The sequence below is a fragment of the Carassius carassius genome, chromosome 48, assembly GCF_963082965.1.
Source record: "Carassius carassius chromosome 48, fCarCar2.1, whole genome shotgun sequence".
Lineage (NCBI taxonomy): Eukaryota > Metazoa > Chordata > Actinopteri > Cypriniformes > Cyprinidae > Carassius > Carassius carassius.
The window spans coordinates 5376050-5393229 of record NC_081802.1 but is presented as its reverse complement, the minus strand read 5'-3'; the positions used below and the strand labels follow the sequence as shown (position 1 = coordinate 5393229).

The 17180-nt window shown below is 37.4% G+C and overlaps 1 protein-coding gene across 1 annotated transcript; it reads left to right on the top strand.

Moving 5' to 3' along the window:
* The first annotated feature begins 501 nt into the window (after nt 1-501).
* Nucleotides 502-2288, top strand: LOC132131630 (mid1-interacting protein 1-B). Its single transcript, XM_059543692.1, has 2 exons — nt 502-658; nt 1025-2288. The coding sequence occupies exon 2, from the start codon at nt 1249-1251 to the stop codon at nt 1690-1692; it is 444 nt and encodes a 147-aa protein (XP_059399675.1). The 5' UTR covers nt 502-658; nt 1025-1248; the 3' UTR covers nt 1693-2288.
* The last annotated feature ends 14892 nt before the right edge of the window (nt 2289-17180 follow it).

Sequence of the window (17180 nt, the reverse complement as noted above, 5' to 3'; positions counted from 1 at the left end):
GTAGGCTATCTGTATTTGATTTATGACATTCACACGTTCGCCTGATGTCATTACGATATATATATATCTTGCATATTTGCAAGTTTATATAATTTGCATAATTCCACTGAACTGTGCAGGCTTGGCATACATTCTCTTTAGAAATAACCTTTGAACGTTAATTTTTTTTATGAAAGTATAACTATATGTAAATTATATACTACTGTGTTATGTTTTTAGTCTCTTTTTTTTGGGGGGGGGGGGGGACATCTAAGAATGGGAAGTGAAAATAAAATCGAAAGAAGAAACCGTTCTGGCACTGTCAATGTAGGCTACTATCATCAATCCGGTAGTTCCCCCGTACTCTATTCTAGTTCACTGTCGTCTCTTTGACCGTGAGCTGCAGCCTTGGCACGTTGCCGGATTCCTTACTGACCTCTGATTGGCTGTCGAGAGGCGCCGTCCTCCTGGCGACTGGCTTCTGATTGGCCTAGAGCGGCTGAGCGGTTGTGGGCTGATGCTTCATCTCATGAATATTCATAAGCGCCATAGAGCTACACGCGGCCTCACCCTCAGTCGGTTGCTAGACGAGTCTGTTATCTTTCAGCGACTTTATCACCGGTTTCTTTGCACTTTGCCGGACGTTTTCGGATTTAAGGGAAGACCTATATCAGCAAAGGTGGGTATTTAGAAGCCTGTGTTATTTGTCAGGCTCGATAGATTGACGCTTAGTTTGCCGGCCGGCTTTTCCTTTATGAAATCAAGGAGTGTCGGGAAGCATATAATGCGCGTTTAGAATACAGTTTTTAATACAAATTTAAATTAGATCTGATTTAGTTTTACTTTAAATACTTAATTTGTATATTTATGTATTTTAAGCCATGCTTGTACATATTCTAAAGAAGAAGAAAATAAGATTAGTAGCATATTCTTTATACTTCTTGCCTTCTCTACCTCATTTTATAAATTTCACACTGATATTTATTTTGATTATATAATATTGTGTGCATCCCCATTAATCTTTCAAGGTTGTGTGTTATTTCAGGTCACATTATCCGGTTACGACCTGGTTACACGTTCCATTGACGTGTGAAAGCCACGCCCTTGCTTTAAATCCACCTGCGCTTTCAGAAACTCTATTTAGTGAAGCGCTCTAAAAATAATAATTGATAAACTCTCCGTTATATCTATCTGGACCATCCAGCCCTACGACTATTGCTTCTTCTCGTTCTACATTTGATCAAAAACATCCAGGTGGATAGGACAGCAATGATGATGCAAATCTGCGATTCCTACAACCAAAAAAACTCCCTTTTCAATTCCATGAACCGGTTTATTGGTGCTGTGAACAACATGGACCAGACGATCATGGTGCCTAGTTTGCTGAGGGATGTCCCATTAGACCAGGAGGGGGAGAAAGAGGTGAACTCCTTCCAGGATGGAGACATGTATGGCTCTTATGTGCTCCTCAAATCAATTAAAACCGATATCGAATGGGGTGTGCTTCAAGCCGATGAGAGGCGCAAGGAAAAGCATGGCATGACGACGGCCCTGGAGATGTCTTGCATCGAGCCGAACGATGAGGATTTGGAGAAGCTGTTTCATTTTCACCTAAACGGACTGCACACGGTACTGGCGAAACTCACCCGAAAAGCGAACACTTTAACAAACCGGTACAAGCAAGAAATTGGTATCGGTGGCTGTGGGAACTGAAAAGAACTAGAATTTGCTCCATCCATCGCTGGTGGACCGCAAAAAAAAGTTCAAAAGAGGGTGCAGCAGGGGTTGAAGCCAAATGGGCCCCTGGCGGCTCCCGTGCATCTTTAATTCCCCGGATTGGAAAAAAAGACTACTACTCGATGCCAGTTTACAAGCACCCTTAATTCCCCTGCTTAAATCCCTTGAAATTGTTTGCACAAACTGGATGCTGGCTTGGAAACAGGCTTTTGAAATTTAACGCAATTTATTTAAGCAAACAAGCCAACATAAAAATAAAAAGATATGCAAAAGACATATCATTGGCCGATACTGTAGTTTTGGCGGTGCATTCATGTAGATTATAACAGGCTGGGCTGAGAACTAAAAACACTTATGTATAAAATGCACATTTCTACACTAAAACGCCGCTGGTACTTTATGACGTCACAATTGATGAGGGAATTGCATGACGGTTCTTAGGATGTTGACAGATTCCAGAAAATTACGTCACTTTACTGTTGGTCATTGTCTAAAAGAAAAGTTATCATGTATTTTTTCTATCACAAAGAAGGTTTGGGAAAATAAATAAACATTTTGTAAATGCAACCCCACTGATGTGACTCTTTACTCTACTGATAGTGTTCAACTCTTGATTAACAAGGAATCATTTTCCTCTAGGAGGTCCTTGCAAAATATCACTTTACAGTATACACCTAGTGTACGTGCACAGCTGCTGCTGAGGTCCACAAAGGGAGCAGGCGTATTATATTAAGACATGGCAACATCTGAAAGAGCCAGGCACCTGCAGTGCATTTTTCCAATTCGTACTGCTGAGTCGCTGCTTGAGCAGCACTTAATGACGGACATCTCTAATTTAAGCCTCAGACACTATTTTAATAACCCTGGCGCTATACCAATAGACAACAAGCCTTATAAACTGAAGGATTGGTTTGTTGATTCCTGTCTCAGGCATTCTGTCAAATTAAAATTACTGAGATGTAATTGTAATGCTCTTTAGAGATTTTCAAGGTATAAAGATAAACCACTATTGAATCAGGTTTTAAACTGTTAATGAAAAATGGAAACAGACATGCGCAATTGAAGACAAAACAAATTTACACTTAAGGTTTGATCATGTTTTGAAGTAAAATAAAAAATGATTTTGCTTTAATGGTTAATTGTTATACTGATTCATGTGAAACAAAACAAAAAAGCAAACATGCACAGAAGACAAATTGATGTTTTGACATCAGAATTTAAACAAATCAGGTTTGACTTAAACTGATAATGATCTTTAAGTGTAAAGTGTAAACAATGTAAAAACGCATGCACACGAGACAAATATACATTTAAGTTATTTAAACAAAATAAACAGCCATGTGCACAAGATTGATTCTTACATTTTTACATACATTTTTGTCTGGTTTTGACATCAAAACATGATACTGTACATCAAATCTTTTACATGACCTTCCACGTTGTTTGGTTTTGAAGTATCATAAAAGTAAAACAAACATAATCTAAGGAAACATGCTGAGCTCAGCAGCTGTCACCACTAAGAAAGGTCACTTGCCTAGTTGTTATGTACTTAATAAATCAATGCATGATAAATATTGCTGACATACTAGTTCATTGCTATCTGAAGTTGTTCTAAATATAGTCATTACTGAGTCTAAACAAATTTATTGTTAAACCATTTGGCTAAAGCATTGGATGCAGAGGTAAATGGACTTTGCATTACACAATTCATTATAGACCCAAAGTTCTGCAAAGTTCTTGCATTTCCTGAAATGTTTTATGGTAAAAAAAAATGTTTTATACACTTCACCTTTGTTATCTAAAATCCAAACAATCTACAATTTGCTCTTTGAACGTCATGTGTCGTGGTGCTAGTCAGAATATTAGACAAACTGACCTTTAGTACTGATGGATCCATATTAGTTGTGCCACAATAAAACATTACACAGTATAAATGTTGATTTGAGGTGAGTATCACGTTTGTCGACTTTCCTTTTTATTTCCTGTATTATTCATAGTATAAACCCTCCCGGTTGACATTTTTCTCTTGTCTTCCTTTTCGCACCTTAATTAGGGATGCTGGGAGAACTACACAGGAAAGAAGGCCATCAGTTGGATTTGCTGATCTAGCATTCCTCCTACTCCGGCTGTTTGTCTGCTATCTAGCTGATGTAAGACCAGCCCGTGGTGTGACATACTGAAACTTCCAGGCAGTATGATGGAGTTTTGGAGGATCTTAAGACCTCTGGTGTAGGATATGAGGTATGATGCAACATGTCCTCTGGGTGCACAAAGGAGATCTGGGATCAGGTGCAACTCAACAGCGCACACAATTGCTTTCCTTTGCAGAGAATCAAGGCCAAAAAGCTTGTGGTGCAAAAACTCCAAGGACAGAAAATGAGGGGAAATTGGGAGAGTTGATATTACTCAGAATTCGTCAAACGGCTAATTTTAAGTTATCTTAAAACATGGCTGCCTAAGAGTAGAAAAGTGAGTTACAAAATAGCAGGACATGCTAAAAGCCATTTTGTCAAGAGGATTGTGTCTAGTCTCTGAGCGCAAGAAAATATCTGTCTTGTTACAGTCTCTTGCTCTTTCGAGTATTTGACGTCTCGCTCTGTGAACTATTTCAGTGCCAGCTTGTCAAGTTCCTCAGCAGTCTCGCTTTTGGTCATCTGTTACAGTCTGGAATTTCCCAGAATGCAACCCTTCAGAAATGTTGGGAAAGACATCCTATTCCTCTAGTGACAATAACAAGACAAGCTGTGTACAAGCGCAGCCAATGATGTGCAAGTGCTGTACAATGGTGGGTGTCAAAAATCTGTTGCGAAGTTACTATGAAGACGAGATGACAAGATTCCTGCGTAACAAAATAAGACACTGCGTAATTCAGTTAGGGAATTGATTTACAGGACACTGACTTTAATAACGTGAACACGAAGGAACCAAACATTTAAACACCCTCGAGGCTTTTGTTGAAAAGTAAAAAAAAACTCTCCAGTGTGTTTAAATGATTTTTCTGTGTTGAAAATTCGTTTTAAAACATCTGAGCTAATGATTTACGGCACCACCTTTGTGCTAAAGTATTACGGTTACAGTAGATTATTTTAATTAAGCGTGACAAATGCAACAGTGCTTCAAACGTAATTAAAACGAATAAATGGCTCAGTTATATTGCAAATCATCTTGACATGGTAATTATTTTTGCAACCGCAGATTTAAGGATAACAGTGCGTATTAGACAGCTACTTTCACTTATAAGCCTTAACTCACACAAGGGATTGTATAATGTGTTATGAGGTGGTAATTTATGTCATAACCAGTCTGTACGCATTATTAGTTGCAGATTCATTTCAAAAATTCTTCGTTTAGCAAAGCTGACTATTGCAATCCCAGAATGCACCACCATAGAAAATAATTTCAAGTTTGACAGGTTGTGAAAACAAACAAAATTTGTGTTTACACTAATGTACAAGACTAAAGGGCAAGACATTCTCTAGAGTTTAAATATCATATGCAACAACAACAAAAAAGTTTTTGGAGTTAAGCAAATTACTTACAATTATGTTGAGAAATAGTGTATATTTTCATGTTCATCCAGGTATTATGTCTTGCCTAATAAACTTTTATTGAAGCCTGTCTCTGCCACTGAATAAAAAAAAGGTAATTGCAACTTTTTATCTCACAATTCTGAATTTTTTCCTTGTGACTGCAGTTTACATCTCGCAATTCTGACTTTTTTTTCTCCTTGCAATTAATTTTTTTTCACAAAATTGTGAGGTTATAATAAACAATTATGAGTTAAAAACTGTGTGATGTAAAGTCGCAATTGTGTGTTAGAAGTCAAAATGGCAAAGTGTAAACTTGCAGTTGTTTATATGGAAACTTGCAATTGCGAGGAAAAAAGTCTGAATTAGAATTTTTAATTAGTGGCAGAAATGGCTTCCGTAAACTTCCATTGTAAGTGTATTACAATACAAGATTTTTGCTTGATTTTATGAACTGAGAGACAAGTCAATATTATTTTCTGTTGTGATCGACATTGTCACAGATACTGTCAACAGAACTTAACTTATACTGAATCCATCGCATTCACTTATAAAGAAGTTTTCAAAAAGATTTTGTTGTTTCATTGGTTGCTTTCTACTTATTTTTCTACAACAATGATTCAGGATCATTGTTGCAACAAATCATTGAAGAGGATATAGTTTCTCATAAGTGAAAACTGAGATGTTAAAAGTTCTTCAGATCAGTTTGTTTCTTGGCTCTTCAAAGCACAAGTACCTGTTTTCTAAAGCTAGAAAGTTCTTTGTGCCTGTAAAATCCATTTTGCTTCTATTTGAAACCTTTATTCTTAAAACCTTGCCTCAGATACCATCTCGCATTACCAGGGAAAGCAAAACATGATCTGGTCAGGCCTGTGCTCTGCGAGAGATCAGGTTCCCCGTCATTGTGGATTTGGTTATTGAAATAAGCGGCTGCAAGGTGCCCTCTGGTGCTGATCTGAGATCAGGTTTTGCTTGATCTCATGCAACAATTAAATACAGAAAAGCCGACCTTGGATCGGTGCTCAAGGGGATCCTCTGTGCAGCACGTCGTTATTTAGTCGTCAAAGGATTCTGCGGCGTTTAATCTCCAATGGCCCGCTATGACTACTTCCTTTCCATTTAAATGGCCCCTCTCTGCCTTCCTGCCATTTTTCCAAAGCATCCTCTCTACCTTTTTGAAATTTGCCCCAAAATGAATGTTTCCAATATATGTTCCATGCAAACCCGTTGCTGATTTGCCTGACTTACAGCGAAGAGAGAGAGAGAAAAGCAGAGAGTGGGAAAGTGGGTAATGAAGGAAGGAAGGAAAGAAGAAAAAAAGAGGAATGCAAAGAATAGACGGCAGGGAAGGTGGGTGGCCACGGAGACCAGGGACTCGTAATTGCCTTCTGCAGCGAGACTTCAAGATGAGGAGAGAGAGTGCGAGAAAGACAACGCTTTGAAATTTCATCTCAGTGCTCAGGGCCATCAAAGTCTGTAGGGTGTTGAGGCTGCCACGTTCGACAATTCCCTCTCCTTGTTTCTCTCTCTCTCTGTTCTGTCGGTGACAACGTGAGGCAGTTATTCTCCGGTGTCTTCATAGTCTGTCAGTGAAGCCGTTGATAAGAGCAGAGAGCCAAGCATTAAGTGAGTTAGACGGCCAGGCAGGCAGCAGCCGATAAACGAGGGTTGAAGGTCAGGAGAAGCCATGTCACGCTCTTAAACTCTGCAGACAACCTGAGCCAGCAGGATGCTGTGACAAGACGGTGAGGCAGTGTAAACTGAATGTTAAATGCTGTTTTAGTTTGATTTCAATAGAAAAACCCCAGTACTTATTATTAGGTTAAAAAAAAGTAGCCAAATTTTTTTTAGGAGTAACTGGGTATCTGTGTTTTAACCTGTGCTGTGTTCACCACTGGGGAATTATCTCATAGTCATATGCTTTTTGTAGCAGGGATAAACCAATTTTTTGTTGAAGAAGCTTGGTCCGTGCAAAGATGGAGCATGTGCTTTGAGTAATGTTGTTGACACAGACATAGTCATCTGTTAAAGATCCTGTGGAAGGAAGTGATTGCTATCTTCTTTGAATTTAAAGGGGTCATATGATGTGATGCGATTTCATGTTTTCCTTTGTCTTTGGAGTGTTAAAAGCTGTTCGTGCATACAGAAGATCCGTAAAGTCGCAAAGATTAAAGTCTCAAACCCAAAGAGATATTCTTTATAAAAGTTAACGCTCAGCCATGCCCCCCTAAAACGCCTCGTTCAAACACGCCCCCACATACACTGAAAAAAATAACTTAAAAAATCCTCGTAGCAAATTGCACGAACACGTTTTAAGTAAGTTTTACTGCTCTAATATCAAGTACAAACTTACATTCAAGTATTATAAAGTAAAATTTACTTACAAAACTTAACATTCATGAAGAAATTAAAGGGGTCATATGACATTGTAAAAAAGAACATTATTTTGTGTATTTGGTGTAATGCAATGTGTTTGTGGTTTAAGGTAAAAAAAAACCTCATTATTTGATACTGTGCATTATTGTTTCTCCTCTATGCCCCGCCCTCTGAAACACGTCGATTTTTACGAAGCTCATCGTTCTAAAAAGTGAGGTGTGCTCTGATTGGCCAGCTATCCAGTGCGTCTTAACTTTTATGTAGAATATCTCTCTGGGTTTGAGACTTTAGTCTTTGCATCTTTAGGGATCTTATCTATTCACGAACAGCTTGTAACACTCCAAAGACAAAGGATATAATTCTAAATCTAATTGCACCCTAATTAAGTATTTTTTACATTTTAAGTAAATATTACTTAATTGGTTTTAATTTAAAAGTTGTGTTTATTTAAATTAAGTAAAGTTTATTTATTATTATATAGACGCGAACATTGCATTTATCAAAATATTAAGTAAATCCTACTATTTACTGAAGTAAATAACTAGATTTTATTATATACAGTACAGACCAAAAGTTTGGAAACATTACTATTTTTAATGTTTTTGAAAGAAGTTTCTTCTGCTCATCAAGCCTGCATTTATTTGATCAAAAATACAGAAAAAAATTTAATATTGTGATATATTATTGCAATTTAAAATAATTGTTTTTAAATTTATTATACTTTAAATTAAAACTACTACTACTTTGTTTGCCCTTCTAGGACATAACAAGAAATCAGTGGTTAAGTTTTATTAACCACACTGTTCCAGAACAGTACAACCCAAATATCTGAGTGTGTGCAGCACATTTTAGGGGGGAAAGTTTCCTGAACCTGGTAAGGGGCGTAATATTTCGGTCACATGTTTAAGGTATTCGGCCAATCACAACGCGTTAGATAGCTGGCCAATCAGAGCACACTGCGCTTTTCCGAACAATTAGCTTTGTGAAATTCCATGCGTTTCAGAAAGGCGGGGCATAGCAAACAATAATGTAGCTACAGTATCTGGAAAATAATGTTTTAAAAATTTTTAAACCTTAAACTGTGAAAATTACATTATGCCATATTTTTTATTTTTTTTAGCAACGTCATAAGACCTCTTTAATTTCCCGCTCTCTCTCTCTAAAAAGTATCTGTCATCCACCAATCAGCGGTCGTTTGTGTGATCCCGGATCGTGGGATTTTGCCCTTCATTTTCATTTCAATTAAATTTTGATTACCCCTTTAGCTCGACAAGCAGGGGAATACACAGCCCATTCTGATGGCCTCCACACGCAGACTCATTACCGCCACACGTCCGCACGCACACGAGGAACGTGTGTACGACCGTCGGATTCCCGAGCTTTGGCTCCCCTGAGTTTTTGCTTTACTTTGTTTATGAGTTTAGGTTTCTCTCATCTGCAGCATCAGCTTTTTAGAGCAGAGATGAATGGAAGCGTCCTTGCTTGCGGACACACACAAAACACACACCCCGCCGCGCTCCAATGCTGCGTTACTAACCTTATAGACGTCCTTGTTGCGAGGGCGTGCACACAGAGAGTTCGTAGACTGCTTTATAAACGGATATTGAGTAGTCGAGAAACTTGCATTAGCCTGTTGTGTGTGAATATTCTTGTAAGTCTCCATTAGTGTGTTTGTGGGTTTTTTAATCAATATAACAATGTCTTCTCAAACAATACAAAAAGTACTACCATGTATTACTACCTATTTTAGACATTTATTATTTGAAATACTTTATAAGTTAATTCTATTGCAATACCTATGAAATGGCTACTATGGTATCCTGTGGCGATCCTGTAAAAATGCTTTGGCAAACGTAAATTGAATCCACCACAGTACTTCTTTTGTAATATAAGTAAATAAACAGTACATGAATGTGGCACCATGGCAAGTGATTTTTCCTGCAGGGGCCCTTAAAAAATATTGCTGTGGTACAGTAAACATCAGAGCGTATTACTATGGTCTTTTAAAATATACTATAGTATTTTTTACGATTACCATATTAATATATTGTGGAATCATATTAGTGCCAAAAATATTCTCAAATCTAAAAGGCAACTTTATGGGCATCCTGGAAATAAAAACCAAATAATAAGATTGAAAAATATTAATATTAGTTTCTAAAAATGCCAAAATGTGTGTATCAGTGCACTGGTAATTATATTTGGATTCATGTAAAAACAATAGAAGTCAATGGGCAGTCTTTAGGTAGTAACTGCACTCTGGGGTTAGTCGTCTTTAGACAGCTAGATAAATGTGTGTGTTTGTGTTAGATTGGGTTTCTGTGCTTCTGTCTGTGCTGAACCGCTGTGGAAAAAAAACGTCTCCATCTCCCTTTTCTTTTCTCGCCATCTTTAACGCCTATGACACCATTCTGCTTCCACCCACTGTACAAACTCTTAAACTGATTTCTTTCTCTTCTCTGTCTCCTTTATAGCAGTCTGGCCAATGCAAATGATTGGGTGAGCAGGGCTCCCCCCGGAACCCGGTGTGTGGTTATTGGTTGGTTAATACAGGATGTCAATTTGAGAGCAATGCCCTTTCTCTCCCCAACCATTTATCAGCATGCTATCAGCTCTCCACGGAAGAGCTGCATGTCAGGACAAATGCTAATTGATTCAGAGAAGAGATGGACGGGAGTATGAGACAAGAGGAGATAAGGGGGTATCTGTTCTAAGGTTCTTAACCCTTTACCCTGTCCCAATGCAACCTGTGTTCAGTGTTTCCCACAGACATCTGTATATAGTCTAAATGTTGGTGTTCATTCTCAAATGTTGATGTTTCTGATATCTGTTGGTGCTGTGGTACATGTATTCCTCCGTCCCACTGTAAAAACGAATGCTATGAAACTCCAATTAAAGATTTGTTTATCATTTGACTGTAAGTCTCTAGTAAGAAATGTGGTCACTAAACAAACCTTGTCCCTTGAGAGTTAAAGATATTACCAATGAGATAAATGCACATAAACTATGGGAGATGCTAAAGGCGAATTTCTTACTTTTCTAAATAGACTCAATAAAATAACTCACCTTGTTGTGAATCTGTAACAGTAAAAATAAACAGAAACTGTGGGTACGTGTGTATAATGGTTGAGTTGGTTGAAGGAGGCTGGTAGCATGCTAATCTGAGGGTATAGTGCATATAACATCATGTCCGTTAAGCAGAAAGACATGCTCTTGAAGCTGAATTTGACAGGCTTAGAGAGAGAAAGATAGAGAGACACTGGCGGAGGCAGGCAGACAGACAGACAATGAGAGAGACAGGCCACAAGACCACAATGTGAGAGACAGACAGGCAGAGAGAGATACAGAAAAAAAATAAAGAGCGAGACAGGCATGGACTGACAGATGGACAAGCTGAAAGTGACAGACAGACAGAGGCAGAGAGACAGGCCAGGGTCCACAAAGTAAGAAAGAGACAGACACAGAGGCAGAGAGACAGGCCAGGGTCCACAAAGTAAGAAAGAGACAGATGGAGGCAGAGGAGACCGGCCAGGGTCCACAAAGTAAGAAAGAGACAGATGGAGGCAGAGGAGACCGGCCAGGGTCCACAAAGTAAGAAAGAGACCGACAGAGGCAGAGAGACAGGCCAGGGTCCACAAAGTAAGAAAGAGACAGATGGAGGCAGAGGAGACAGGCCAGGGTCCACAAAGTAAGATAGAGACAGACAGACAGAGGCAGAGAGACAGGCCAGGGTCCACAAAGTAAGAAAGAGACAGATGGAGGCAGAGAGACAGGCCAGGGTCCACAAAGTAAGAAAGAGACAGGCGGAGGCAGAGGAGACAGGCCAGGGTCCACAAAGTAAGATAGAGACAGACAGACAGAGGCAGAGAGACAGGCCAGGGTCCACAAAGTAAGAAAGAGACAGACACAGAGGCAGAGAGACAGGCCAGGGTCCACAAAGAAGAAAGAGATAGATGGAGGCAGAGGAGACAGGCCAGGGTCCACAAAGTAAGAAAGAGACAGACCGAGGCAGAGAGACAGGCCAGGGTCCACAAAGTAAGATAGAGACAGACAGAGGCAGAGAGACAGGCCAGGGTCCACAAAGAAGAAAGAGATAGATGGAGGCAGAGGAGACCGGCCAGGGTCCACAAAGTAAGAAAGAGACAGACAGAGGCAGAGAGACAGGCCAGGGTCCACAAAGTAAGAAAGAGACAGACAGAGGCAGAGAGACAGGCCAGGGTCCACAAAGTAAGAAAGAGACAGACAGAGGCAGAGAGACAGGCCAGGGTCCACAAAGTAAGAAAGAGACAGACAGAGGCAGAGAGACAGGCCAGGGTCCACAAAGTAAGAAAGAGACAGACAGAGGCAGAGAGACAGGCCAGGGTCCACAAAGTAAGAAAGAGACAGACAGAGGCAGAGAGACAGGCCAGGGTCCACAAAGTAAGAAAGAGACAGACAGAGGCAGAGAGACCGGCATTTTGGAAGTTGCAACAGAGTTCTGTAAACACAAAGGCAGAGAGTGCGACAGACAAGCTTTTTCCCCCTCTGTGGCTCCTGGCAGTAGTTAATAGATCATGTTACGTCGATCTCTCCGGTCGCTGTGGTTACTGCACAATAGTTAATAACCCATCTGAGTGCACACACACACGCTGTTATCAGAGCTCTGTGTGTGTGTGTGTGACGGACGGTGAGCGATGGTGAGTATATTTTCCTACATCATGTTTGCATGGTGCTTGTCTGTGTGAAAGACAAAGTATGCACGTGTGCACATCGCATGAACTTATTTTCCAGTGTAATTATTTTTTCCATGGGTGTGTAAGTGCTGTGCTTTTGTTTTGTTTTCTCTCTCATTTGTTTTCATGAGCAGCACAAACATACGTGCATGGCCTTCACCATGACAGCACACATAAATGCACGACTCAACAATAGCTTGAGAACAAACAGAGCAACAAGACAAAATACACAAACTAGCTGATGAACAACGCCGTTGGGCTCCTGAGTAACAAAAGATAAAACAGCGGTATAATATTACCACTGACTGATAATATACACTCCTTTTACACTACTTTTTATTGAAAAAGAAGTCAATAAAATATTGTAATAGTAAAAAACAGTATGCATATATATGTAAATAAGTGAATAATATTTTTATTTGAAATATTTAAAATTTTTAATATTTATATATGTTATCATCTCAATTAACGCTCTGTTGTTTCTCGCTCTTTCTCTTTGCGATCTTGGTTTCTGTGGAGATACTGCCAAACACACCCACATCTTTGTGTCAAAACGTGGCACTGTTATTACTGTCAACTGCACACCAAGTTTCCTGGTAGTACATTAATTTGATGCGTGTTGACCTGCATTGTGATGACATGGCATCACTTGTCAGATTTCCCAATACAGTTGTAATAGCAAAACTTCAAGTACATCTCCAATGTGTCTAATCAAAAATTTGTGAATTAACTGTGTTCATAAGTTAAGCATTTTAAGAAGTGTGAAATGTGTTTATTTTGCCAGTTAAAAGAGTCTTTGTTCCTTCAAAGGTCTTTGTACAGACAAAACACACTACTGTATGTATACACCTAGGTAAAAACAGCATACAAAAACAAGCTGTTTACTGGCAGTGCAAAACACGCGCACACACACTTAAGTTTCGAATAACAGCATTTTCTGCATACAGCTGATGCCATCACATGCTGTTGTTGCAGGTCCATGCTCAGCTCCAGGAGATCCCTTGTTTACATCATTACGGTGCATGTGTGTGATTTTAAGACATTGCAAGTGTCCCAGAGTGTTTACGTATGCCTGTTTGTGCAGCTGAGACTTCTAGAAAACAACAGTATAGTGCTAATGAAGTACTGACTAGTTTAAAACTCTATAAAACTGATGCAATTAATAATTACATCTACAGTAGTAGTGTTAAATAAATAAAACAGTTGTGATAAAGACCACTTGTATGTTAAAATGCATATTTATATATTTATTAATAAATGATTAATAATATTAAATGGTAATACAATAATATTATCTAATGGCAATGCATGTTATTCATAATTAACTGTTGAATTAAATAATTTAAGAATTCAATAATTAAAATTATTTTTATAATGTTCTAATATTATCTGATAATGTATATGTCTAGTAAAGTATATATTATTAAAAATTATTATTATTATTATTATTACACTGACAGCTGATTGTACATTATGCCTAATTTATAAACGTTTTGTGCAATAATACAATAATATTCTTTATAACAAACTGTTAAATTAAATATTTTAATTATAAGTAATATTATTTGAATAATGTACTAATATAATCTAATATTGTACATATTATTCAAATGTATTATTAATATTATTTTTATTACTACAGGGATGGCTGACTGTACATTGTACCTAATTTATTTAAAATAAGTTGTTGAAATATTTTTTTACTTAATTTTAAACTTAACTTAAACTAAAAATCAATTCATATTAATTTAATAATATAATAATATTATCTGTTAATAATGTAAATATTATTAAAATGTATTATTATCAGGGCTGTCAATAGTTTAGACATTTTAATCAAATTAATCACAACCTTTTTAAATCTCACACTTGATGAAATTAAGCACTGACAATTTATCTTGTTTCAAATGATTATTTTAAAAATACTTTCATGCATTGACAGCACTAATTATTATTAATACTGATGCAGTGACAGATGACTTTACATTAGAAATGTTTTCTATATCTAAAAAAACCTATCTATCTGTCTAGCTCTCTGTCTCTCTTCTATTTCATGGGTCTGCTGATTTCTGTTAATTATTTAGTTCCTTTTTGCAGCTGTATCAATTACATGAGGGCCTTGCTGCACTGATTGCCAAGAACAGGGTATTTACTGAAAATATAAATCAGGTTTTACTGCCACCAGGTCAACGGCCTAATTACTGGAAACTGGGGAAGTTTATTTCACCCCTGCTTATTATCTCTGCAAAAACGGTAGCAATCGCTATCTCTCGTGCTTATTTTATGACCATGCATCAGTGAATGTGTGACTTGAATAGCGTGCAAAGGTTAATTTCACACGCACACACATTTATCAGACACGTGTGGTCGCTGCCTGTTTCTTATCGAGCACATAAAGGTCAGCGTGACTGAGCCGTTTGCTCTTCGGCTGTTCGTGGGATGTTTCAGATCAAAGTTCGTGATACGACTTCAGAAATCGACCAGCGGGGCTAAAAAGCAACGTTAAATCTATCTACCTGTCTATTTCTATTGAAATAAGCTACAGTATCTTCCTTGCACATTCAAATGGCTGTGCCCGTTCTTACATTCAAAATAAACACTATAGTATTGTAAGGGTGTGAGCTATACACATTCGTCTCTCTCGCTCTTATATAACCGGCTGCGGTGGGTAAAACTCATATTTTATAACTCAATTAGAGCGAGCCCTGAGCCCTGGTGCTTTTCTCCCTCTGGGTTTGTGGTCTGGCTCATTCTCTCCACACTTCCTTTCTTCACTTGATCCATCACTCATCCCTCCCCGATCGTCCCTGACTGGACGAGCTGATGTCACACTCTGTTGAGAAGCTCAGCGGCTTTTCCACAGCCTTGCTGACGGAAAGATCTGAGACAGAGACAAGGTTTTTTCTGACTCACTCTGAGTCTAGTGTATAAATAGATCCGACAGTGGTCCTGTACATGCCAGAGGGAGCACGGCTTGTGTTTACAGGAACGAGCTGAAAACAAGAAGCTTGACTTCGGTTCGTCAGTCGTGAACTGTAGCCTGTTCAAGCTACTGTTGGTATTTACAGGACAGTTCGTGAGTTATTGAATGTAATTTAGTGGCTTTGTTTGGTTTGAAGGCTGTTTCCTGATCTTGGGTGTGCGATGAGGTCCCACACCCGATTTATTTGAAAACATGAAGTATAGGCCTTGTACAAATTTTACAAACTTGCGAATCAAATCAGTTGAGCTCTGCAGGTGCAAGAAGATTTATTTAAATCTTTTGTATTCCACAATGGCATTACATCACATTAAAATATGCACAGCTAAACAGAAGAATATTAAAAAGTTTGGGGAAAAAAACAAGTATGAAATAATATAGAAAAAGTATAGAAAAATAATACACGCTAACACAATACTAACACAGATAATTACAGGAATAAATCTAACAAAATAATAAACAATTATATATTAAATATATAAACAAGATATATTCAAAATTGTAAAAGTTTTATAAATACTTTTATTAAATTATTTTTATTTTTTTAAAGATTTTTGAAAAGAAAATAATAGTAAATAAATATGTATTAAAACAGTTTATAATCTATAGTATAATATACAATGATAAATATTTAAATGCATACATATTTATTAAATAATTTATTAATTATTTCTTAATTATTTGGAATAATTTATTTAAAATACATATATTTAAAATTTTAAAACTTTAATTTTAAAAGATTATTATCATTTATTTTCACGAAAATAAAATATTTATTTATTTGAACTCACTAAAAAAAAAGAGTTAAGGAATAATTATAGATCTTAACAAATAATTATAAAAAAAATTTTTAAACTATTTTTAATTATAAATGTATATAAATGATTAATTAATAAACAAAATGAAAAGTTTATCCATCCAAATGTGTAATTTAATATTATTTCATTTATTATTATTCATACTTATTTTTTTTAAGTTACGGCCAAGTGTAGCTTATCTTTGACTTCTGGACTCCCACTTCCCTAAAAGAGGGTCCTCACTGTAAATAGTGTTATATGACAGTTTAGCACCTTATACATACCCAAACACTGGACCAAAGACCAACATCAAGTTCTAGGCAAGTTTGAAAACATTGTGTGGACCATGTGCATCTATGTGGATATCCTCTTTGTTTGTGTTGTTATATTCTTGCAAGGTTCGGCTATTGTTAGCTGCTGACTGAGCTGGCCTGTGATTTATCAGTTAAGATGCGGTGTTGAAGTGTTATGATGTGTGTAGGTTTAAGTAGCTACACCTTGGGGATAAAATAGTTCCCAGAAGTGAACTAAATCTGACTTCATTGTAGGGACATGTTGAAAAAGTATTAATAAATAAAACCAAATATACATTACCAATAAATAATTTTTTGTGTGTCATTCATCAGCAATGTTCATTGTTTTTAGTTCACTCAAGCAGAACTTTGTGGCTGAGATTTATGAGTGTGTGGGTGTTTATTTGTTATATGACAACTGTTCTCATTTGGGTTTAGTGTGTTTGTTTGTCAGACTCATAGGTCTTTACAGCTTCAGTACAAGAAACAATAGGTCTACTGCAAATTACAACAATTATTGGTTAGCTGTCATTCAGATATGTGTACAAGCGAACAACTGCCAATAACCAGTGAAAGTTGCATGCTAAACTAAAATAAATGTATAAAATGGTTTTATTTGTAAGATTTACTTTCAATTCGTTCAAGGTTGTGATTTGATTTCTCTCCATTGAGGGAAACACACTGAGTGTCTTTGAATTAGACTTGAATGATGTAGTTTGTTCTGTAAAATGTGTTGGTTCTTTGATTGTTATGGTTTTTTCCTTGGCATTCAGTCGGTT

Coding starts and splice junctions, on each gene's coding strand:
- LOC132131630 (XM_059543692.1), top strand. CDS start 1,249: ATGATGATGCAAATCTGCGATTCCTACAACCAAAAAAACTCCCTTTTC.